Here is a 27,093-nt window from a genome sequence, read left to right on the forward strand (position 1 = left end):
CGCCCAGGTTACTGTTGTCCTTCTGTCAGTAGCCACTTCCTAGGCCCCTGATTGTTCACTGGGCACAGTCGTTGTCTTGTTTTGTCACATTGTCGACCCCTGGTTCGCCCAGGGCACAGTTCGTTCCTGGTACGCCCAGGTCCTCCTTGCCTACTCACCTTCAATTGGTACGTGGGTCTCCTCGCACCTTTCAACCAGCTGGCAGTCATGCTGTCTGTTCTTGTGCAGCCTGCGGGGCCACTCTTCCGCCTGATCCTCAGGTTTCTTCCACACTCTTTGTCCGCCTGGCCCACAGGTCCGTTATGTAATGTCTTCCGCCCTTCGCGCAGCTTCTGTCTCATGGCAACGCGCCATCTTTCCCTTCTGCCACCTGGTACGCTCAGGTGGCCTTCTTCTGTCAATGGCCAGTCTGATAAGCTCAGATCGTTTATTTGACTCCAGGGGTGCGCCCCCTTTTGGCCAGTTCGCATGGCTCAATAGGTCTGGGGTCGTCCCTCATTCTGCACTCAAGTTTTTGCCTGTCCCCCTTTTTTCTTTCAGGTTCTAGCCTATTCCCTGGTTCCAGTCAGTCCTGTACAGGTAAGTACTCACTGACATCCTCGGTGAGCCCAACGGGTTAATGTTTCTCAGTTAATTTGATTCTTCATCTATCTGGCCAGGTCGGTTTTTCTGCTAGTCCGTGTTACGGTGTTCTGTATTCGGGTACGTTTATATCTTCGCCCTCACACCTTCTCGGTCCTTTTACTCCAGCACCCTTTTTTTTTTCTTTTTCTTTTTTAGGTTTTATTTGTCACGCAATTTTAGGTTTCCACAGGTCATCACTGGGCCAACACGCCGGTGATGTTCGTCACCGACAATCAGGCTCTAGTTGACATATTAACCAAGGGTAGGGCTAAGTCCCAAAAAATAATGTCACTTTTGCGCCGGCTGGTCTGGCTTGCCCTTTCTCACAATTTCCATTTGCACTGCAGCCACATTCCGGGCCAGCAAAACATTGCGGCAGACGCATTATCCTGGTTTAATTTCCCCCTCTTTTTCCAGGTCATGCCTGAAGCCGATCCGCTCAGATGTCCCACCCCGGCATTCAGTTCCCTGACCATGGACTAAGTTCTCTCGTCTCCTCAGCAAAGGGCCTGGCACAGCAGTCCCTCGCCCCAAATACAGTCAGGAACTACCAATCTGGCCTGAGAACCTACCAGGATTTTTCCAGACTGCACCCACAGGGCGAGCTAGTGGACATCCCGTACATCATGGCCTTCATCGCCCATTGTCATCACCATTTACATCTCTCGCATAACACCATCAAGTTGTACCTTGCGGGCGTCCAACACCACACCATGCTCCGTAACCCGTGAGGGGGCTCCATTTTTTCCTCGCATGCAGTCAAGGCCACCTTGCGTGGGGTCCAGAAAGGCAGGGTCAATCCCCCGTCCCATAGAGAGGCAGTCACAGGCGAGATGTTCCAGAGGATGTCATCAGCCCTTGATGGCGACCCTTTTGGGCCCTTCTCCAGCTTGGTCATCAAAGCTGCTATGTACCTGGGCTTCTACGGGTTCCTTAGGCCAGGTGAATTCACTTGCAGTTCAGCTGGGCGCAGCGGTCTGTTAAAGGAGCAACTAGTGTGGAGCCAGGGCCACTATACGCTTAGGTTGTTGTCCACTAAGACAAGCCAGACAGGTCCCCCAGTTGAGGTAAGATTCTTCCAATCTGGCAATAATTGGTGCCCGGTACAAGTCTTCAGGCAGCTCATGCACGCCATCCGTGAAGCTCCCCCTAACAGCCCACCGCTACCTCATCTCAATGGCCCTCTCACCTCTGCGCAATTCATGTGCCACATCCGTACACTTGCCTCAGGCTTAGGTTTCGACCCCAGCTCAATATCTGGCCATTCCTTCCGTATCGGAGCTGCATCCGCAGCTTCCAAGCACAGGGTCCCCGCTCATGTCATCCGGAGAATAAGACGCTGGCGCTCGTCATGCTTCACCAGGTACATACCAAACCCGCAGATAGAAATTTCGCAAGCTTTTCAGTCTCTGGTATTATGATTAAAAAAAATCCTTTAATTAACTACCTTGGTTTCCTTTTTGCCCCCTTATAGGCTGCTCTCGTACCCGGCTCCAGGCACAACTCAGCCGATTAGATGTCGAGACGGGCACGCCTGCCCGAGTCCAACTTTTTAGCCACGACCACAAGTTAGTTAAGGCTGAAGCTCAGCCTGCATTTGTGGGAGGGGCTTGAGCCTATATCAGCCCCTCTCACTCTTACCTGGCAGGCGTTCCGGTTATCAACCCACCCGCCCATTCCCCTTATTTTCTAAATCTTCTCCTCCAAGGCAGCCCCCTTATAGGCTGCTCTCGTACCCGGCTCCAGGCACAACTCAGCTGGTTAGATGTCGAGACGGGCACGCCTGCCCGAGTCCAACTTTTTATATATATGTATATATAAATATATATATATATAAATTTTCCATTTCACTTATTTTTTGCAAATATTTTTTAATGGCACCATTTCATTTAGGCTATTTTCACACTCGCGTTTGGTGCGGATCCGTCATGGATCTGCACAGACGGATCAGTTCAGTTAATAGAACCATCTGCATCCGTTCAGAACGGATCAGTTTGTATTATCTTTGATATAGCCAAGACAATCTGTTTAGAACACCATTGAAAGTCAATATAGGACGGATCAATTTTCTATTGTGCCAGATTATGTCCAGCCCCTGATGAAGCATTAGGCGAAACGCGCGTCGCGTTTGGGTTTTGATTCTTATAGTGTTCACTGTGTGCCAAAAAACTGTGTTCACTGTGTGCCAAAAAAGACATGACATCCTTATTCTGTGCATCAGTACAATTATGGGATTTGTATAGTTCTTATTTTGTTTTACTACTATTAAAGAAATACAATCCTTTACACGTTATCACGTACATGTACGTAATAATGCATGAAGGGGTTAAAAGTCTATGACAGGGATGGCCAACCTGCGGCTCTTCAGCTGTTGTAAAACTACAATTCCCACCATACCCTGCTGTAGGCTGATAGCTGAAGGCAGTGTGGGCATGCTGGGAGTTGTCAACAGCTTGGAGAGCCTTAGGTTGGCCATCCCTGGTCTATGACACACTTTTTTTTACTTCAAAAAAGAACATAAAGTCTTCATCTTGATATTTCATAACTCATATTAACACTACACTGAAAGTGTTGGTAATGAACATTACATGGGTTTGTTCATAATGGCAGAAATATATGTTGGAGAAATCCAATGTGTATTTTCTGTGGAATCCATGGCAGAAAGGCTGATCCTTGATAACTGGCCATGCGGTTTTTACAAGAGAAACATGTTTCCTGTACATTTTTCACCTGCAAAACCACGGCAAACCATATGCAGTTTTCTAGATGTATTTTTTTAAGTGTACCTCAAATGCAATACCACCTGAATATACCCTTTTTTACATACAGTAGATATGTGGCAGTCATTTCAATGATTGTCCCATTCATCTGAAATTCACACATATGCTGCAGAGCCAACCCCACTCACATGTATTCAATAGATTCTGTGGTGTGTAACTAAACCCTTTATATATATATATATATGCTAGTTGCTTCCTATTGTCAGTGGGGTGAACTGTAGCAGTACCAGGCATAGCCCCTCATACAGATGAGCTAATGTGATTATTCTGTCCTGCTCTATGTGATGGACACACAGGATCTCTGATACATATACTATAAGGGCTCATGCACGCGGCCGTAGCCGTTTTTACAATCCGCAAATTTGGATCTACAAAACACGGATACCGGCCATGTGTCTTCAGCATTTTGCGGAATAGAACGTCTGGCTCATAATGGAACTGTCCTATCCTTGTCTATAACACAGAGAAGAATAGGACATGTTCTATATTTTTACAGGGTTAACAGAATGGACATACGGATGCGGACTGCACGCGGTGTGCTGTCCGCATCTTTTGTGGCCACATTGAAGTAAATGGGTCTATATCTGACAGACAAAAAATGTGGATCGGATGCGGACAAAAAAAAATATGTTTGTGTGCATGGCCCTATCTGTAATCATCCTTCACCCATGTGATCATCACATGGCCAGCAAAGAGTTTTATAAACTGGAAGTAAATAAAGGTTCCTATCAAATGACTGCAAGAAGAGATCTTGAAAAGAGGTGCCGATACACAAGTAAGGAGATTTATGACATTGTTTAACAGAAAAACTGTCTATGTTTCTCATACAATCCAATCACAGAGCAGCTTTCATTTCTTATAGTACTCTTGAAAGCAGTGCTGTGATTGGTTGCTATGGGCATAGTTTTTCATTTAGACATTTTTATGAACTTTTGACTTTTTATCATAGAAATCAAAGTATTTTATTCTAAGTTACTTAAAATGAGCCAACCCCAGTTCTGCTTTTTGTAGCCTCCTACATAATGTTACAAGTTTCTGGGAGGATATACACATTTTTATATAGTCCATAATATATTGACTTTAACTGTTTGTTTTTTGCTAATAATTACAGCCAATATAAAATAATGAAAAATAAATATTTTAAGTTGTTGCAAATTTAGGCTCTTTTAACACTGTGCTTTAGTATGCACAGGCTACAAAACATAGAGTACATATAGACCCAAAAACATGTGTTGGGCACTATAAATTAATAAGACCCTAACAAAAAACCTACTCAGTGTACATACATACACCTATGCCAAAATAAACTGAGACTAAACAGGTTTTACATTAAAAAAATATATATTTTATTGTAAATACAAATTACAGATAAAAAAAGAGACATGATACATCAGATAAAAATAGTGAACTACACCTGAGGAGGTATTGACAAAGTGTATGTGTAGAGGGAATACAGAAAATCATGTAGGCAGGCCCAATTTATATATGGCACCCAGCATATGGCAACCTGAGGTGGATTTTCCTATTATGGGTATGTGATACCAATGTGATTTTAGGTATGAGGTAAACACTTAGGCCTCTTTCACACAGGCGTTGCGGGAAAATGTGCGGGTGCGTTACGGGAACACCCGCGATTTTTCCGCGCGAGTGCAAAACATTGTAATGCGTTTTGCACGCGCGTGAGAAAAATCGCGCATGTTTGGAACCCAAACCCGAACTTCTTCACAGAAGTTCGGGCTTGGGATCGGTGTTCTGTAGATTGTATTATTTCCCCTTATAATATGGTTATAAGGGAAAATAATAGCATTCTGAATACAGAATGCATAGTAAAATAGCGCTGGAGGGGTTAAAATAAATAAATAAATAATTTAACTCACCTTAGTCCACTTGATCGCGATGCCCGGCATCTCCTTCTGTCTCCTTTGCTGAACAGGACCTGTGGTGAGCATCCATTACAGGTCAAGGACCTTTGATGACGTCACTCCGGTCATCACATGATCCATCACCATGGTAAAAGATCATGTGATGGATCATGTGATGACCAGAGTGACGTCACCACAGGTCTTTGACCTGTAAAGAATGCTCACCACAGGTCCTGTTCAACAAAGGAGACAGAAGGAGATGCCGGGCTACGCGATCAAGTGAACTAAGGTGAGTTAAATTATTTTTTATTTTTTTTAACCCCTCCAGCGCTGTTTTACTATGCCTTCTGTATTCAGAATGCTATTATTTTCCCTTATAACCATTTTATAAGGGAAAATAATAATGATCGGGTCTCCATCCCGATCATCTCCTAGCAACCGTGCGTGAAAATTGCACCGCATCCGCACTTGCTTGCGGATGCTTGCGATTTTCACGCAACCCCATTCACTTCTATGGGACCTGCGTTGCGTGAAAAACGCAGAATATACAGCATGCTGCGATTTTCACGCAACGTACAAGTGATGCGTGAAAATCACTGCTCATCTGAACAGCCCTATAGAAATGAATGGGTCGGTATTCAGTGCGGTTGCAATGCGTTCACCTCACGCATCGCATCTGCGCGGAATACTCGCCCGTGTGAAAGGGGCCTTAGTGGTGTATTTGTATACACACATAATGTTATTACTGGGTCCAGGCTCTCCATATGTATGTTCCCCAGCATATTTATCTGTATAATTCAAGTAGTTCTGTTTACCTTACTGGCATGTTGCTATTTGATATGGAGGAACTTGACTAGATACAGGTGAAACTCGAAAAATTAGAATATCGTGCAAAGTTCATTTATTTCAGTAATGCAACTTAAAAGGTGAAACTAACATATGAGATAGACTCATTACATGCAAAGCGAGATATTTCAAGCCTTTATTTGTTATAATTTGGATGATTATGGCTTACAGCTTACGAAAACCCCAAAGTCACAATCTCAGGTACCCTTTGCTCAGGGGGTATGGATTAATTAACTGACTAGAGTGTGACACTTTGAGCCTAGAATATTGAACCTTTTCACAAAATTCTAATTTTAAGCTGCATTAATGCAATTCCTTTTAAGTTGCATTACTGAAATAAGGCTACTTTCACACTAGCGTTCAGAGCGGGTCCGTCTGATGTCTGCTCAGACGGATCCGCTCCTATAATGCAGACGTTTGTATCCGTTCAGAACGGATCCGTCTGCATTATAGTTTGAAAAAAATTCTAAGTCTGAAAGTAGCCTGAACGGATCCGTCCAGACTTTACATTGAAAGTCAATGGGGGACGGATCCGTTTGAAGATTGAGCCATATTGTGTCATCTTCAAACGGATCCGTCCCCATTGACTTACATTGTAAGTCTGGACCGATCCGCTTGCCTCCGCACGGCCAGGCGGACACCCGAATGCTGCATGATTTTCTGTATTCCCTCTACATATACACTTTGTCAATACCTCCTCAGGTGTAGTTAACTATTTTTATCTGATGTATCATGTCTCTTTTTTAGCTATGTAATTTGTATTCACAATAAAATATATTTTTTTTTATGTAAAACCTGTTTAGTCTCAGTTTATTTTGGTAAAGGTGTATTCACACTGTTTTGCAGTATTTGATGGAGGTTCCGTCAGGGAGATATCACGATGGAAACCCATAAGCAGCATCTAGCTCTGATAGATGCTGCTGTATATGCATACATACAGTGGCATTTGTCCTCCATAGGCTCCTATGTTAAAAAAAAAGTACACTGAGTGGATTCCTCTGTATGGAATGGCACAGCACACTGCGGTACTCCATACAAAAAAAAACATGATATATTGACATATACCAGCCCAAGGAAGGCCAAAAAGACACTTTTGTGGCTCTTTTATGTAAGTGGGTGCCGATGGATATGTATGACTTGATCTTTCATAGCACATGTCGCAAATGTACGCGGAAAACGCAGTGTGAAAGCAGCCTGAGTGTGAAAATAAAATGTGATTAGATTATAAACTGGCAGACGTCTGACTAGTTGCCAACAAATGGAAATAATGTCAATAAATTATGGCTCAATGACAAGAAAATAACGAATGAACCAGTGGATCCTCGTGTGTATTAACTATGAATGTAATTTGGAAAGTCATTAGTAGATTGTTTCCTGGTCCTTCTCCAGATATCTTAGGATATTACATTGTATTACTATGTATGTGCTTACACAGGGATCCAAGTAACTGAAAACTATTGACTACCACAAAAAACAAAAAACAAATCTTGCTTACAAATTGATGGACACTATACTAATAACTTGCACTCCTGTCCTATCACTTTACATTTGCAAACTTTTTTAAGTGTGAAATTATGCACCTAATCTAGTTGCTCAGAAATCCCCAATATTATGTCTCCTAGTCATCCATAAACTCTTAAAGGCGGTTTCCCACTAACATTGACTTTTTTGGGACTGCCGGAGATAGTACAAGTGAGAGCCCCCCAGGAATCAGATACATATCCCTATCCTGTGAATAGAGGATCGGTATTGTTAGTCGGAAAACCCCTTTAAATTTTGTTCTCACACCATCTTTTGACATAGGAAATTTGGCAAAGATCTTGCGCCAAAAAACAGTCAGTGGACATGGGGAATCAGCCTATCATTGTAAACTACACTGTTGTTCATGTGGCCACTGTTTATAGCTGTGACCATGCCAGGAATGGACATGAACAGTGGCATGACCTCCCATTGAAAAAATTGGCAGGAGGACTCTAAGTGGACATGGTGCCTTTTTTACATAGAGTTCCTGCCAAATTTCCAATGGCAAAAAGAACCCTAAGGCTATTTTCACATTAGCATTTTTTGCGGATCTGTAAAAACTTTTCAGTTACGATATTACAACCGCATGCATCCGTCATGAATGGATCTGGTTGTATTATGTCTTCTATAGCCATGATGGATCCGTCATGAACACTATTGAAAGTCAATGGGGGACAGAAAAATGCTGCAGGCAGTGTTTTGGTGTCCGCCTCCAGAGCGGAATGGTGACTGAACGGAGGCAAACTGATGCATTCTGAGAGGATCCTTTTCCATTCAGAATGCATTAGGGCAAAACTGATCTGTTTTGGATCACTTCTGAAGCCTAGGACGGGTCTCAGAAACAGAAAGCCAAAATGCTAGTGTGAAAGTGGCCTAAGGGGTTGTTTCCCTTACCAACCAATCCACATTCATGTTCCTTTTGAGTTAGAAGTCTTAGAGGCAACAAGACCACTTATACTAAAGGACAATTTTAATAAACAAGGCTCTTTATCTCTTAGGTCAAAGCCAGTTGTTAGAACCAAAAAATAACAGTCTGTAAAATGTAGTTAAAAAGTATTGCACGATGGAGGTTGTCCCAAAAAAAGACTGATGGCCTGTTCATCAGACATGTGTAGAAGTCTAATAGGTGAGTGTGTGGCAGATGAGATGCCCACCAAACATGTAAGTCGAGTCATGCTTGACAGGACTATCAGTGGAGAACATAAAAGTACAGATGTAGCAGGGTTAGCACTCAAACTCAACTAAAATTTCTTAAATCATTGTCTTATCTTGAAACAAAAGCCATTGAAAAGCAATTGAAGGTGTTTGCTTAGTTTAGATAACACATCTCAGAAAGCATGAGTGTTAACTCTACTACATCGGTACCAGAGTACTTGGAGTTTTCTCTAACTTATGTTCATTTCAATAGAGATGACCTCTTGATGATTGGCTCAGCCTAGAAGCATCTATTCTCAGAATCTGAGAGGTTCACAGCTGTTGAACACAATCGATTTTTTTTGGGATAAGGCATTTGGTTAGTTCGGACACTAGAAAATACAATGGTTAGAATGTATGAAAGGTGGATACTTACATATCCACACAGAGAAAGATGAATGGGTGTGAACTCTAGCGATGGAGTTGGAAAGTTTCTATTTAACAGATAATGAGCATAGCTGATACTCACAGTACAACTTCTACATGATCCAAAGCCCACTGATCATGACCTGATCCATTGTGGCGTGGTTGCCACCACCGTAATAGAACTCCTTTCATACGGGCTTCTCTGTAGAAAATTAAAAAGAAAGATGCACTGCAGATCATCATAAATGACAAATTAATACTGGTGGTAAATAAAGAAAATAAACATAAACTGCAGGATTAGCAAATCATTTACAAAACTGCCTCAATGGATTTTTTTGTGGAAACACACAGACAGCCTATCCTTAGAAGAAGCCATTGATGTGTGATTGGTGGTGTCCACCTCCTAGGACCAGGGGCAGATTAAGTGGCCTAAAGCCCCAAGGTATTTTCTTCCCAACATGTGCTGCTGGGCTGATTTACAGCCAGCTGAGGTCAAGTACCGGACCGGATTTTAAGTGCCGATCTGGGTTTTGGCAGCACCTGGCTGTCCTCAAAGGGTTTCTGTCACCCCCCTACAGTCATTTTTCATTTTTTGGCTACTTAAAATCCTTATACTGCGATTTATCAATATATAGTGCTCTTACTCTTTTTCGTTCAGTAGTTTCTTAAAAAAACTGACTTTTATAATATGTAAATTACCCCTCTACCAGCAAGTAGGGCAGCTACTTGCTGGTAGCAGCCGCATCCTCCTTTCATAAAGACGCCCCCTCCTCATGTTGATTGACAGGGCCAGCGAGCGCTCTCGTCCTCTGGCTGGCCCTGTCTGTGGTTTAAATCTTGCGCCTTCGCCGTACCGGTCTTCAGTCGGTGCAGGCGTGTAATGGGGTGCCGAAGGCACACTCGGTCTCCCATCAGCCGCAGACCTGCTGCTTAGCTTCGGGAGCGAGGATCTGTGTTTGACCTAGTTCCCAGGGCGGCTTTGCTAGCTGGGAGGCTCCCTGCTCCCAGGTCTGCCTTGAGCGCCAAGCTGATCACTCTGTGCTCAACTGGTCGGTCTGTCGGTCATGTGACGCTGGCCACATCACATGACCCTCCCTCCCCACTATAAATACAGGCAGCCTGCTGACCACAGGTTGCCTGTTAATTTAGGTTCCTGGCAGTTTTTGGATACCTGTGTACTTACCTGATCCTGTTCCCTGACGATCATTTGCCTGCTCCTCCTGTACTGCTCATCCTTCCTGGTATATTGACCTTGGCTTCCACCTGACTATTCTTTGCGGACTCCTTTGGTACTTCTCGACTCTCCTGGTATTTATGACCCCAGCTTCTCCTGACCTTTCTTTGCTTATCCCTCTGTACTGCGTTGTCCTCTTGGTTTTGACCCGATCCGTTCACTATCCGTTATTTGTCTTGTCTGTCCTTCCCGCACGTATACTAAGTTAGGGACTGCCGTCCAGTTGTCCCCTGTCATCAGGACTCGTGAGGCAAGTAGGCAGGGCCAGGGGTGAGGGTGGAGCGCAGTGGTCACTATCCTTCCCCCTGTGTGTGTGTGTACGTGACCGTTACAGATTAACAGGCCCAATAGCCACTGTATAATGAATCCTCTAGTGACCCTGACTGATCATGTCTCTAGTCTGACGCAGATGGTGCAGGAGCTAGGGGAAAAACTCTGTTCTTTTGAGTTAGGGCAAGGTTCTTCCACTCCTCAGGCCTCCAGTCCGCATTTTGAGCCACAGATTAAGCTCCCAGAACCCTTTTCTGGAGACCGGAAGAAGTTTCTCTCTTTTAAGGAGAGTTGCAGACTTTACTTCCGTTTGCGCCCCGTGTCCTCTGGCCCCGAGAGTCAACGCGTGGGCATTATCATTTCCCGACTACAGGGTGATCCCCAGGACTGGGCGTTCTCTTTACCTGCTAGCGCCAGTTGTTTAACTTCTGTGGAGGGGTTCTTTCAGGCCCTGGGTACCCTCTATGATGAACCAGACAGGGCTCTAGTAGCCGAGACGGCTCTAAAGGCACTGGTTCAGGGCAATCTACCTGCGGAGGATTATTGCACCCAATTCAGAAGGTGGTGTGTCCCCTCAGGATGGAACGAACCAGCCCTGAAGAGTCAGTTCAGGTCAGGTCTATCTGATAATTTAAAGGATCTTCTGGTCAGTTATCAACTTCCAGAGACCTTAGAGGAGATGATGACCCTTGTTGTCCGACTTGACCGACTGGTTAGAGAGAGACGACAGGAACAACAGTTCTCTTCCCAGATGGTGGTCCAGCCAGAGACAATGCTGAGGTCTCCACCGAGGAAACCATGCAGGTTGGCATGACCCAAGGGAATCTTCGCCGCAGACGTGGAGAATGCTTTTACTGTGGAGATCCTGACCATTGGATCAACCAGTGTCCTAAGAAGGTCCTCTCTGTCAAGTCTCCTAAGGCAAGGCAACCTAAAGACCAGGTACACCCTGATTTTTCCAAATGTAAGCTTTTGGTACCCATTACGATTTCTCTGGGGGTAGATAAATGGCCGGGTAAGACCTTTATTGATTCTGGCTCAGCGGCCAGCTTTATTGACTCTGAGTACGCTGTAAGATTGGGTATTCCAATGTTTGCTTTACCAACTCCTATCCATGTCATGGCTATTGATGCTACTCCTCTTATTGGTGGTACGGTGAGCTGATGTACCTCATAGATTTCTCTAACTGTGGGTGTGTGCCACTCAGAGAGATGTTCCCTTTTAGTCCTGGAGAACCTACCAGCTGAGGTGGTACTAGGGTTGCCTTGGCTCCGACTACATAACCCCACTATAGATTGGTCCAAGGGGGAGTTGGTGAGATGGGAGCCTAAGTGTGACTCGTGCTTGTCCGTGGTACAGGCTGGGGTCTCAGTAAAGTCTGATACTTTACCCACTGTTGTTAGGGAATATTCTGATGTATTCTCATCACCAACCACGGAGGTTCTACCCCCCATAGACCTTATGATTGTACTATAGAGCTAGTAGAGGGGGCCAAGTTTCCTAAGGGGCGAATTTATAATCTTTCTAAGCCCGAACGCAAGGCCATGGAAGATTATATTAAGAAGAGCCTTGGTAAAGGGCATATTAGACCTTCTGTCTCTCCTATGGGGGCGGGGTTTTTCTTTGTTAAGAAAAAAGATGGTGGTCTTAGGCCATGTATCGATTACCGGAGATTAAATAAAATCACTGTCCAGAATAGATACTCCCTCCCATTGATTCCGGATTTATTTAACCAGGTTCTGGGGGCAACCTGGTTTTCCAAGATTGACCTGAAAGGGGCATACAATCTAATCCGAATCAAGGAGGGAGACGAATGGAAGACGGCGTTCAATACTCCGGCAGGACACTTTGAATATCAGGTGATGCCTTTTGGACTCAGCAATGCCCCAGCTGTGTTCCAAAACTTCATGAATGACATTCTTAGGGAGTTCTGAGGTAAATTTGTTTTTGTCTATCTTGACGACATTTTTATATTCTCTCCTGACTTAGAATCCCATGTGTCTCATGTTAAACAAGTATTAGAGGTGTTGAGGGAGAATCAGCTATCCGCTAAGCAAGAGAAATGTGTCTTTGGTGTACAGGAGATTCTGTTTCTAGGGCATGTTCTGACTCCACACGCCTTCAAGATGGATCCTGGTAAGGTACTAGCAATTAAGGAATGGGTAAGACCTTCATCCTTAAAGGCCTTACAACGACTCTTAGGTTTCGCCAATTACTATCGTAAATTTATTATGAATTTTTCCGTAATTGCTAAACCGTTGACCGACCTTACTAAGAAAGGGGCGGATTTGGAGAATTGGTCTACTGAGGCCATTTCTTCATTTGAAAAATTAAAAAAGGCATTCAGTAGCGCTCCCATTCTGATCCAGCCTGATCAGGAGAGACCTTTTATTGTGGAGGTGGATGCGTCCGAGGACGGCGCAGGAGCAGTCCTTTCACAAGGTCCTGCTAGCCTCACTAACCTGAGACCATGTGCCTTCTTCTCCAGGAAATTCTCTCCCACGGAGAGAAACTACGACATAGGGAATAGGGAGCTGCTGGCCATTAAATGGGCATTTGAGGAGTGGAGGCATTTTCTGGAGGGGGCAAGGCATTGTGTAAACTGTTGTCACTGACCATAAAAACCTTATGTTTCTCGAGTCTGCTAAGAGGTTGAATCCCCGTCAAGCCAGATGGGCTCTGTTTTTTACTCGTTTAGATTTTTCCATTACATTCAGGCCGGGAAGTAAAAATGTGAAGGCGGACGCATTATCTCGGAGCTTCCATGCTTTTCAACCTACTGAGGTACCACCTGAATCCATCCTACCAGCAAAAATCTTCATAGTAGCTCTAGCCCAGGATATCTCGGCTCGCAATTTCGTCTCCAGCTGTTGGATGAGTGTCACGATTCTGCCTTTTGTGGACATCCGGGTGTTGAGGGCACTAAGGATCTGGTTTCTAGATCTTATTGGTGGCTCACTCTAACTAGGGATGTCAAGTCCTACGTGTCAGCCTGTGAGGTTTGTGCCAGGTCCAAGACACCTAGGACTCGCCCTGCTGGTAACCTACGACCCCTACCCATTCCCAGTAGACCCTGGTCCCATATATCGATGGACTTTATAACTGACCTACCGCCGGCGGAGGGTAAGACTGTAGTTTGGGTAGTGGTCGATAGGTTTAGCAAGATGGTCCATTTCATTCCCCTGTCTAAACTCCCGAATGCCAAAACCCTGGCGTCTATTTTTGTGAAAGAAATTGTTCGATTGCATGGTATCCCGGAAAATATTGTTTCTGACAGGGGTGTGCAGTTTGTGTCCAAATTCTGGAGGGCCTTCTATCAGAAATGTCAAATTTCATTGTCTTTTTCCTCTGCCTACCACCCTGAGAGTAATGGGCAGACTGAACGCCTTAATCAGTCTGTGGAACAATTCTTGAGGTTGTATGTTGCTGATGACCAGCAATTATGGGTGAAATTTCTTCCATTGGCTGAATTTGCTTTGAATAACCGTGTCAATTCTTCTGCTGGGGTTTCACCTTTCTTTTGTAACCATGGTTTCCATCCCCGTTTTCATTCTGGGTCATCCGTCTTCTCCTCTAACCCTGAGGCAGATAGTCTCTCCTCTGAACTGTGCACAGTTTGGGCCCGGGTTCAATCGAACTTAGAAAAGGCTCAAAGTTCTCAGAAACTCAAGGCCGATAGGAGACGTTCAAGGGGGGTGAATTTTCAGGTTGGGGATAAGGTATGGTTGTCCTCCAAGAATCTCTTTCTTAAGGTAGATTCTAAAAAGTTTGCTCCTCGTTTTATTGGACCATATAAGATCACGAAGGTAATTAACCCGGTATCATTTAGGTTGGAGCTGCCCGAGTAATTCCACATTCATAATGTGTTCCATAAATCTCTACTTAAAAAATATTTTGAACCGGTAGTACCATCGAAAACCTCGCCTCTGCCGGTTCTTATTAATGATGCTGTCGAGTATGTGGTGTCTAAAATAGTGGATGTCAGGAAGGTGCGTAATTCCTTGCAGTACTTGATTCACTGGAAGGGGTATGGACCTGAAGAGAGATCTTGGGTACCTGCCAGGGAGGTTCATGCTCCTAGACTTGTTCGAAAATTTCATTCAGAACACCCTGAAAGGCCATCGCCTGAAGTCTTGGGTCCAGTGGCCCCTCGTAAAAGGGGGGGTACTGCAACGGGGTGCCGAAGGCACACTCGGTCTCCCATCAGCCGCAGACCTGCTGCTTAGCTTCGGGAGCGAGGATCTGTGTTTGACCTCGTTCCCAGGGTGGCTTTGCTAGCTGGGAGGCTCCCTGCTCCTAGGTCTGCCTTGAGCGCCGAGCTGATCACTCAATGCTCGACTGGTCGGTCTGTCGGTCATGTGACGATGGCCACGTCACATGACCCTCAGACCCCACTTTAAATACAGGCAGCCTGCTGACCACAGGTTGCCTGTTAATTTAGGTTCCTGGCAGTTGTTGGATACCTGATCCTGTTACCTGACGATCCTTTGCCTGCTCCTTCTGTACTGCGCATCCTTCCTGGTATATTGACCTTGGCTTCCACCTGACTATTCTTTGCGGACTCCTTTGGTACTCCTCGACTCTCCTGGTATTTATGACCCCGGCTTCTCCTGACCTTTCTTTGCTTATCCCTCTGTACTGCGTTGTCCTCTTGGTTTTGACCAGATCCGTTCACTATCTGTTATTTGTCTTGTCTGTCCTTCCCGCACGTATACTAAGTTAGGGACTGCCGTCCAGTTGTCCCCTGTCATCAGGACTCGTGAGGCAAGTAGGCAGGGCCAGGGGTGAGGGTGGAGCGCAGTGGTCACTATCCTCCCCCCTGTGTGTGTGTGTGTGTACGTGACCGTTACAAGGCGCACTGATAGGAGGACGCTCGCTCGGCCGCTCCTTCCTCAGTGCGCCTGCGCCAGGTGTAGATGTGAAAACAGGTTGGTGCTGCTATGGTCAAGGACTCTTTGAGGCAGAATTGCCGCATGGTGTGAAATACCACCAACACCGCAAGGTGACTTTTTGTTTGATTATGACCGCTTGTTTTTTGACTTGTCTAAAGTGTGAATAAAACACTGAACTGTTTGATCCAAAGAACTTGTTGCCTCTATACTGCGTCCGCTAATCTTGTCTACCAGAGCGAAAGCCCCTAAAAATAATATATATATATATATATATATATATATATATATGCACCCAATTTTCCATCTAAAAGGTTGGTGCTGCCATTTATTACCTTTATATATATATATATATATATATATATATATATATATATACACACAGTGGGATGCGAAAGTTTGGGCAACCTTGTTAATCGTCATGATTTTCCTGTATAAATCCTTGGTTGTTACGATAAAAAATGTCAGTTAAATATATCATATAGGAGACACACCCAGTGATATTTGAGAAGTGAAATGAAGTTTATTGGATTTACATAAAGTGTGCTATAATTGTTTAAACAAAATTAGGCAGGTGCATAAATTTGGGCACCACAAAAAAGAAATGAAATCAATATTTAGTAGATCCTGCTTTTGCAGAAATGACAGCCTCTAAACGCTTCCTGTAGGTTCCAATGAGAGTCTGGATTCTGGTTGAAGGTATTTTGGACCATTCCTCTTTACAAAACATCTTTAGTTCATTCAGGTTTGATGGCTTCCGAGCATGGACAGCTCTCTTTAAGTCACACCACAGATTTTTAATTATATTCAGGTCTGGGGACTGAGATGGCCATTCCAGAATGTTGTACTTGTTCCTCTGCATAAATGCCTTAGTGGATTTTGAGCAGTGTTTAGGGTCGTTGTCTTGTTGAAAGATCCAGCCCCGGCGCAGCTTCAGCTTTGTCACTGATTCCTGGACATTGGTCTCCAGAATCTGCTGATACTGAGTGGAATCCATGCGTCCCTCAACTTTGACAAGATTCCCAGTCCCTGCACTGGCCACACAGCCCTACAGCATGATGGAACCACCACCATATTTTACTGAAGGTAGCAGGTGTTTTTCTTGGAATGCTGTGTTCTTTTTCCTCCATGCATAACGCCCCTTGTTATGGCCAAATAACTCAATTTTAGTTTCATCAGTCCACAGCACCTTATTCCAAAATGAAGCTGGCTTGTCCAAATGTGCTTTAGCCCACCTCAAGCGGCACTTTTTGTGCTGTGGGCGGAGAAAAGGCTTCCTCTGCATCACTCTCGCATACAGCATCTCCTTGTGTAAAGTGCGCCGAATGGTTGAACGATGCGCAGTGACTCCATCTGCAGCAAGATGATGTTGTAGGTCTTTGGTGCTGGTCTGTGGGTTGACTCTGACTGTTCTCACCATTCGTCGCTTCTGTCTATCCGAGATTTTTCTTGGTCTGCCACTTCGAGCCTTAACTTGAACGGAGCCTGTGGTCTTCCATTTCCTCAATATGTTCCTAACTGGAAACAGACGGCTGAAATCTCTGAGACAGCTTTCTGTATCCTTCCCCTAAGCCATGATGGTGAACAATCTTTGTCTTCAGGTCATTTGAGAGTTGTTTTGAGACCCCCATGTTGCTACTCTTCAGAGAAAATTCAAAGAGGAGGGAAACTTACAATTGACCCCCTTAAATACTCTTTCTCATAATTGGATTCACCTGTGTATGTAGGTCAGGGGTCACTGAGCTTACCAAGCCAATTTGAGTTCCAATAATTAGTTCTAAAGGTTTTGGAATCAATAAAATGACAACAGTGCCCAAATTTATGCACCTGCCTAATTTTGTTTAAACAATTATAGCACACTTTTTGTAAATCCAATAAACTTCATTTCACTTCTCAAATATCACTGTGTGTGTCTCCTATATGATATATTTAACTGACATTTTTTATTGTAAGAACCAACGATTTATACAGGAAAATCATGATGATTAACAAGGTTGCCCAAACTTTCGCATCCCACTGTATATATATATATATATATATATATATATATATATATATATATCAAACGAATGATGAGGCAGCACTTCCAGCATAGAGTGAACGGGTGAGGACCCCAAACTTTATTCAAGCGACGTTTCGGCCTACTCAATGAGGCCTTTCTCAAGCTTGAGAAAGGCCTCATTGAGCAGGCCGAAACGTCGCTTGAATAAAGTTTGGGGTCCTCACCCGTTCACTCTATGCTGGAAGTGCTGCCTCATCATTCATTAGATATATTTCGTGGAGGAAGAGCCGACCTCTGTGGGGATTTTGCAACCGGTACATCGTGTCTGACTGTGCTGCTGCACTATTTGTGTTATATATATATATATATATATATATATATATACACACACACACACACACACACACACATGCAGCTACATATACATCTGCTTATACACATAAATGCAAACAAAATAAATCAGAACTGGAATGTCAGCCCACTGTGTCCGTGACCACCATATGAACATCTGGAATACTCAAATAGAGGAAAGAAGCACAGCATCGCAGGCTCCAAATAAAGCTCCAAGTCACTTTATCAAAGCAGTTTATATTTATACACACACATCTATAGATATAGATTTATAGATCTATAGATATACACATATACAATTATAGATATATCCATAGACACACACATATATATATATATATATATACACACACACACACAGACACCTATCTATACATGTTTACAACTATATACAGATACATAGAAACATATCTGTAGATATATGTGCACAGATCCATTTAGAAACATATATACATAGACATCTATAGGTATACACATATACATAGAAACATCTTACTATATTCATATATACAAACCGGATTCCAAAAAAGTTGGGACACTAAACAAATTGTGAATAAAAACTGAATGCAATGATGTGGAGATGGCAAATGTCAATATTTTATTTGTAATAGAACGTAGATGACAGATCAAACGTTTAATCCGAGTAAATGTATCATTTTAAAGGAAAAATACGTTGATTCCAATTTGTCAACAAATCCCAAAAAAGTTGGGACAAGTAGCAATAAGAGGCTGGAAAAAGTAAATTTGAGCATAACGAAGAGCTGGAAGACCAATTAACACTAATTAGGTCAATTGGCAACATGATTGGGTATAAAAAGAGCTTCTCAGAGTGGCAGTGTCTCTCAGAAGCCAAGATGGGTAGAGGATCACCAATTCCCACAATGTTGCGCAGAAAGATAGTGGAGCAATATCAGAAAGGTGTTACCCAGCGAATATTGCAAAGACTTTGCATCTATCATCATCAACTGTGCATAACATCATCCGAAGATTCAGAGAATCTGGAACAATCTCTGTGCATAAGGGTCAAGGCCGTAAAACCATACTGGATGCCCGTGATCTCCGGGCCCTTAAACGACACTGCACCACAAACAGGAATGCTACTGTAAAGGAAATCACAGAATGGGCTCAGGAATACTTCCAGAAACCATTGTCAGTGAACACAATCCACCGTGCCATCCGCCGTTGCCAGCTGAAACTCTACAGTGCAAAGAAGAAGCCATTTCTAAGCAAGATCCACAAGCTCAGGTTTTCACTGGGCCATGGATCATTTAAAATGGAGTGTGGCAAAATGGAAGACTGTTCTGTGGTCAGACAAGTCACGATTCGAAGTTCTTTTTGGAAATCTGGGACGCCATGTCATCCGGACCAAAGAGGACAAGGACAACCCAAGTTGTTATCAACGCTCAGTTCAGAAGCCTGCATCTCTGATGGTATGGGGTTGCATGAGTGCGCAGGGGCGTAGCTATAGGGGGTGCAGAGGTAGCAGTCGCTACCGGGCCCAGGAGCCTGAGGGGGCCCAAAGACCCTTGTGGCACATAAGACACTGGCATTATAGAAAGTGCATGCTGGTCAATTTACACCTCTGGCTGGAGGGAAGGGGTTGGGTTAAGAATTTGGCATGAGGGGGCGCCCTTTCAATGTTTGCCTCAGGCAGCAGGAAGGATATGTGCTCCCCTGCCAACAAGCACTGAGGGACGGGGGCCCAAGCTGAACTCTTGCACCAGGGCCCATGAGCTTTTAGCTACGCCCCTGTGAGTGCGTGTGGCATGGGTAGCTTGCATGTCTGGAAAGGCACCATCAATGCAGAAAAATATATTCAGGTTCTAGAACAACATATGCTCCCATCCAGACGTCATCTCTTTCAGGGAAGACCCTGCATTTTTCAACAAGATAATGCCAGACTACATTCTGCATCAACCACAACATCATGGCTGCGTAGGAGAAGGATCCGGGTACTGAAATGGCCAGTCTGCAGTCCAGATCTTTCACCTATAGAGAACATTTGGCGCATCATAAAGAGGAAGGTGCAACAAAGAAGGCCCAAGATGATTGAACAGTTAGGGGCCTGTATTGGACAAGAATGGGAGAGCATTCCTATTTCTAAACTTGAGAAACTGGTCTCCTCGGTCCCCAGACGTCTGTTGAGTGTTGTAAGAAGAAGGGGAGATGCCACACAGTGGTGAAAATGGCCTTGTCCCAACTGTTTTGGGATTTGTTGACACCATGAAATTCTGATTCAACATATTTTCCCCTTAAAATGGTACATTTTCTCAGTTTAAACTTTTGTTCCGTGATTTATGTTCTATTCTGAATAAAATATTTGAAGTTGGCACCTCCACATCATTGCATTAAGTTTTTATTCACGATTTGTATAGTGTCCCAACTTTTTTGGAATCCGGTTTGTACATAAACACACATCTATAGATATACACATATTTATAGACTCATACTCATCTATATACACTTATATACAGACACATCTATAGATATAGACACATACATTTATATACACATATGCATATACTTATATACATACAGACATTAAACGCATACATCTTAAAATGGTGTTAAAGTGCCCTAAGTATGTTAAAGAGATTCTCTGGGAATATTTTAAAATGGCCGCCAGCAACCTTTCCTAGAATGTGAGTAGGACTGGTTGCCGCCACTTGCAGAGCTGCCTGGGGGTATTGGGCAGGACCTCACTCGCCACTACACTGCTCTACAAAAGATGGTAATGATATGTCATCAAGACTGAGCAGCCTGACATAAAAAGTCAGCAATATTTAGTATATTCAAGTGCCATAGTGCAGTGTGTAGTGAGGCCTCGCTCCCCTAAGGCTACGTCTACACAACGACATTTGTCGAATAGATTTTCTGCGACTGTTGCGTCGCAGCATGTTGCATGTTGCAGTGCGACACCATAGACTGCCATTATAAAAATTGTTGCGCGACATTAGCGCGACAAATGTCGTCGTGTAGACGTAGCCTTAGAAGCAAGCAAGTGGTCTTACTCATATTCCAGTACAGGTTGCTAGCAGCCATTTTAAATCATTCCTGGAAAACCCACATCAGCGCTTATTATTTCTGTTCTGCTCTGTTATAGAAGAATGATAATAACGGAATGGACATAACTGACGGGAACGAAGCCTAAAAGATCACATTGACAATAATGGGATCTGTTCGGTTTCCATTCAGAACATTTTTTGTGGAGAAAATGCATGCAGGACTTTTCTCTCCACTATTTTTGACAAACTCTGTGAAGGAGTGAACTTACCCCCACACACACACACACACACATACACCTATGTATATTAAACATTAACATTTTCAATCACTTTATAGGCAGGAACTGGGTGAAACTTAGTTTTTTGAGGTAGGGAGGAGAGCAGGGGGAGTCTATGCAGGAGGTAGAGGGGCATTGTGCAGCTACACACCTCTCCTCCAGCAGAAATGAAGCAGCCACGGCTCTCTTTAGCAGCCTGCTCCTGCAGGAAGTTACAGTCCACACAGATCTGCACTTTGAAGCGGCATTGGACCCCCTAGGACTAGGAGCCTCGGGCCCTGGACAGTCGCCCAAAATGGCCTTATTGTAATCTGCCATTGCCTGGGACCCCTGTTGACCAGCAGAACTGGAGTGTTGCAGCTTCAATGTCTATATTGACACAGCAGCATGTCTATTCAAGGAAATTGGATTAAGCAGCAGTGCCAGGCACAACCATACATACTCAGGCATATTAAAAGAAAAAAGTCACTTACAGTGGGATATTGTATGACACTCTTTGTGCTTGTATAAAGTCTTTTGGCTGGTGCTGTGCAATGACTTGCCATGTTATCCCATTATTGACACTGTACTGTAACAGCACTGCCTTATCTACTGTATTTGCATCACTTAAGTTAGTATTGCAGCTCTCTGTTTGGGCAATGCTTCCGATCTGAAGCACAAACATTATTTTGCTGTTAAGAAAAATAAACCAAAGATTACTTAGATAACAATTTATTTGTGAAATGTTTATATTAGTAAGGGCCCTCCATACACATACAATAGCTACAGCCATCTCTCCCACCTCCGTCCTGGCTTCCCCTATACCCATACATGTTTGGCTCTGCCGAACCTGTCTATATATTTTATGGGGGGAGTGGAGAAAGCCGCTGCCAGACACTTATGATGGCGACTTATATCCAGGGAGAACAAAAGGATCGGGCAAAAAATATTTATTTCACTTGATTCCTCTCTTCCTCGACATCATCTGCTCAGGGACAGTCGAGAGCTCCCCACATACATTAGAGCAGGGATTAGCGGCTCACATGGTTATAACGGAAAATAAAGGAATCCATAAGACGGAAGGATGGATCCGTTCTTCTGCCCATAGACTTGTATTATGAGGGAATGCAAAACGGAAGCCTTTAAAAAGGCATTCCGTTTGCTTTCCGTCCTAATAGAAGTCTATGGGAATGCATAACGGATTCGTCTGGGTCCTGTTATGAAAGACGGAAAACAAAGTCCTGTCGACAGGACTTTGTTTTCCATCTTGCATAACGGGACCCAGACGGATCAGTTATGCTTTCCCATAGACTTCTATTAGGACAGAAAGCAAACAGAATGCCTTTTAAAGGCTTCCGTTTTGCATTCTGTCTGAGCATTCCGTTATTTTCAGTTAAAGCCATAACGGAATCCCTAACGCTAGAGTGAACCCACCCTAAGGCTACATTCACACATCCGTAGTGTATTGCGGATCCGCAATACACCCGGCCGGCACCCCTGAAGAACTGCCTATTCTTGTCCGCAATTGCGGGCAAGAATAGGGCATGTTCTATTTTTTTCCGGAGCCGGGGAGCAAAAGTTCGGGGCCGCGCTCCGAAAATGCGAATGCGGACAGCACACATTCCCGCCCTACAGAGAATGAATGGGTCCGCACCTGTTCCGGATAATTGCGGAACGGGTGCGAACACATTCTACGGACGTGTGAATGGACCCTAATATGCATTTGGGCCTTAAGTGAGAATATGTCTTACCTGGCACGGGTGAGATCAAGTGGTTTTGTTATGGCTTGTCTTATTTGGCATCCATTAAAATAAAGGGAGTCTCCATGAGCATAAGGTGCAAGCTGACCACATCCATTTCCTATTGTGCCTCCTTGAATATTTTCCCAGTTAATTTCCGTCACCTTTCCTGATTCAAAATTATCTTTAATGTAGCTTGGGAGGTCGTGGTTAAACATGGAACAATCATCACCTATATAGAAAAACATTTTTTTTACTACAAGTCCAACATGACATCCCCTTTGGCCTCTGGGCATTCTGGGTATAAAACTGATGTTATATTATTTTACAAATTTTAATATATAAAGGAGTCTTATCACTATGATATGCAATCACTTTCTCATATGTGAGGAAAAAAACTCACAGTAACCCGTCAGAGGGTAATATAAGTCGTGATGGTCTAATGAGGTTAAGTATAATCACACATGACCATCCTTTAAAACTTAGCCTTTATTAAGATTTGAAAATAAAAAAAGCACATAAGATACCCCTAATAGACCAATAAATACAAAGCAAAAAACTAAAGAAAATTACTTGTGTGAAAGAGACAATCCTCACAATGGTATGCAGGGATTCGTATGATGAACGATACTTGTGGGACTGTCCCTAAAGATGACCCTATCTACGTTCTGCCCTGCCTAAAACGGAATAGCTGCCCGATAGGGGCGATCCCGTATCAGGAACCTCCTGGATGCCCTAGGATGGCCCTGATCGGGGAGTATAGAATAAGTGACACAAATTGTGCATACAAATAAGTGCATATCAACTCCCATCAGCAAGGGATAAGTCACATGATGGCTTTGAAAAATACCACAGTTATTGATTGGTGGTGTTCTGGGAAGTGTGAGATTCACATGTCCCTGTTCCAACGCGTTTCGCCCAAACACTTGGGGGCTGATCAGGGGACACTAAAAAAGATTGTGGAGGTATAGTTCATGTTAAGGGTCCATTCACACGTCCGCAATTTCGTTCCACATTTTGCAGAACGGAATTGCGGACCCATTCATTTCTATGAATGGGTCCGCAATTCCGATCTTGAAAAAAATAGAACATGTCCTGTTATTGTCCACAATTGCGGACAAGAATAGGCATTTTCTATTAAGTGCCGGTGATGTGCGGTCCGCAAAATGCGGAACGCACATCGCCGATGTCAGTGTTTTGCGGATCCACAGATCCGTGGATCCGCAAAACACACATGGACGTGTGAATGGACCCTTAAGCAAATACCAATCAGTGTGGATTAACACATTAACCGTGGAGTTGAAAAAACAGACCGTCATCTAGTCAGCCGAACATATAAAAGACCCCTCCTGTTTAGTGATATGGTTGCTACTTGTATGTGTGTAGTACCAAAATAGGTCAGATATCGCCACACAGGAGCAGCGGCCATATAGGAAATACAGCTGTGCAGTGCTCAGAGAGGGGCTAAGCAGCCTGGCTAGATGGAGGCAGCGAAGTCTGTTTTTTCAACTCCACGGTTAATGTGTTAATCCACACTGATTGGTATTTGCTTTAACATGAACGATACCTCCACAATCTTTTTTAGTGTCCCCTGATGAGCCCCCCAAGTGTTTGGGCGAAATGCGTTAGAACAGGGACATGTGAATCTCACACTTCCCAGAACACCACCACTCAATAACTGTGGTATTTTTCAAAGCTATCATGTGACTCATCCAGTGCTGATGGGAGTTGATATGCACTTATTTGTGTCACAACTTATTTTTTTTGGTACGTTTATTTTCATTTGGTAAAGGCTAGACTAACTAACTGTAGCTTGTTCTATACTCCCCGATTAGGGCCATCCTAGGGCATCCAGAAGGTTCCTGGTACGGGATCGCCCCTATCGGGCGGCTATTCCGTTTTAGGCAGGGCAGAACGTAGATAGGGTCATCTTTAGGGACAGTCCCCCAAGTATCGTTCATCATACGAATCCCTGCCATTATGCCGCCCACCATTGTGAGGATTGTCTCTTTCACAAGAGTAATTTTCTTTTATTTTTTGCTTTGTATTTATTGGTCTATTAGAAGTATCTTATGTGCTTTTTTTATTTTTTTTATATTAATGTAGTGTCCCACTAGGTAGGGGTGGGCACTACACAAGGGTCAATTGGGTCAAGTGTTACTCCTACTCCTAAGGGACAGTAATATTATATTTGTCCATATACTTTTATGTATTTTCTATGTGTTTTTACATGTATTGTTCCCCTGTGACATGCATGGCAGGCCTATTAGGGTGTAGTTAGGCATCCTAGACACTAGAGGGAGATAGAGAGCCCCTAGTATAAATGTTCAGGCCCAGACAGGGAGGGGTCAGAAGTCTGTGGACACAGAAGTGAGAGGGCATCTTAGCCAGAGATATGCTGAGGGCCTCCTCCTGACATGCAGCTAGATAGTCCTGGCTGCTAGTTGCTACCAGGAGGCTAGTGAAGACTCTAGCCTGCCTGTTGATAAAGTGAGCCACAGTTAGCTCAGAAGATTACCCCAAGAGAAGAGATGTACCTTCTGGGAGAAACCTGCAGCCACCTGCATACCAAGCAAGGACAGTACAACCAGCTCAGATAAGTAAGCTGATGGGCAGAGGTACTATAAAATAGAAGCAAGGGTCAATACGGGAGGAAGATTATTTTACCAAGGATTAAAGCCAGCATTTAGGCATCCGGGCCTTGGGATACAGCCAGCCAGAATAGCTGTGGAGATAGTGCAGCCTGGTCTGTGAAGCATTAATTGTGTACCCTCCGAGTATCTTGCAAGATTATTACCTGCCATATTGTTGAGAATAAGCCTGCTTGTGGAACATTGATATATGGGACTACATCATCATCTGTATGTACAAAGTTGGACTGTTTAAAGTAAAGCAACGTTTGGTTCACTATACCACCTGTGTACCTCACTTATTGCTACTGGAAAACCGGTGTGCCACCGTTACAGTCACTGGCGTCACAATCCTTAAAGGGACCTTGCCCCAGGCACTCAAAATACCTGTAACATCCAGGGCACCTCATCCACCATCAGGCCTGGTCCCTACATACAGAGTGTGCCCCAGAGGAACTTGTGTCTACCTCTCCTTCACTGCCGCATGCCTGCCCAGGATCCTCCAAACAGTGAGTAACCCTCGATTGCCCATAACCGTGACCTCACAATCGCAATACCCTGCAGGTCTGGCGTGCTGCATTAATAAAGGCTAAGTTTTAAAGGATGGTCATCTGTCATATGTGAGGATCCGACTGGGGGACCCCATAATATGAAAGAGCTGCAGTGGTAGTTAGGCAGTGGTTGCCTGTATAGTATTCCCAATCAACTACCTGTTGTGCAGGGAACTACACTACAGACCTATTTGGTTGAATTGAGCTGTCTTGCAGCTTAGTGGGGATCCCAGAGATTAGCCCCCCACTGATCAGAGTTATTTGGCTTATCCCATTTTATGATGGGAATACTACTTTAAGTACTGGGCTCTACTCTCATATTGATTTTTTGTATTCACACTGCTACACAATTACCTTGATATCCCTCATCACATATGCAAACAGCTCCAGTTGTACAGTATCCATGTCCACTACAAAGCTTAGGACAAGCTTCTCCAATGTACACATGATCAATAGCCCAACTTGGCTTTTCTGTCTCATCTCCTTTCTGAATCCAGCGGAACTGTGTGGCACTGTGAGACAGCAAAAATAATGAGTAATCATTAGCCAAATGTTAGTATACAATAAACACAATGAGAAGTTATGGGTAGTTACATAGAAAGTTTTACACCCGACACCAATGTATTCCAGAATTTTTATTTTGTAGAGCTACAGTATGTGGCAAATCAATAGTACTCAAATATTAGTACCCAACATTAGTATTATGTTTTTGTTTGTAATAATCACTTTATTGGAGGTTTGTGACTACCAGATGCAATATAATTCTGCAAGGCCAAAGAAGCAGTAAACCAAAAACAGTATCCTCCACTGACTTGAGACTCTCCTTCTCCTATGTAGTGAATGTGTCATATCATCTTACATTGGAGGTGCATTATATTATACCCCCGCCAAACCTTTTTTTAACATTATGTGTAACATCATAGGGTATTCTGTGGTATCTGGCACCAGTACATTAGCAGCATATCCTCTAAA

The 27,093-nt window shown here is 43.8% G+C and overlaps 1 protein-coding gene across 2 annotated transcripts in view; it reads right to left on the reverse strand.

Annotated features, from left to right (window-relative positions):
* RELN (reelin) overlaps nt 1-27,093 on the reverse strand; it is an 841,105-nt gene that overhangs the window by 13,128 nt on the left and 800,884 nt on the right. For both annotated transcript variants that reach the window (XM_040412563.1, XM_040412554.1), the window contains exons 60-63: nt 26,476-26,633; nt 22,953-23,172; nt 21,696-21,893; nt 9,297-9,395 (exon numbers count right to left, since the gene is read on the reverse strand). In XM_040412563.1, coding sequence (XP_040268497.1) covers nt 9,297-9,395; nt 21,696-21,893; nt 22,953-23,172; nt 26,476-26,633 — 675 coding nt within the window. The remainder of the gene's footprint in view (nt 1-9,296; nt 9,396-21,695; nt 21,894-22,952; nt 23,173-26,475; nt 26,634-27,093) is intronic.

This window comes from Bufo bufo, chromosome 1, assembly GCF_905171765.1.
Source record: "Bufo bufo chromosome 1, aBufBuf1.1, whole genome shotgun sequence".
NCBI lineage: Eukaryota > Metazoa > Chordata > Amphibia > Anura > Bufonidae > Bufo > Bufo bufo.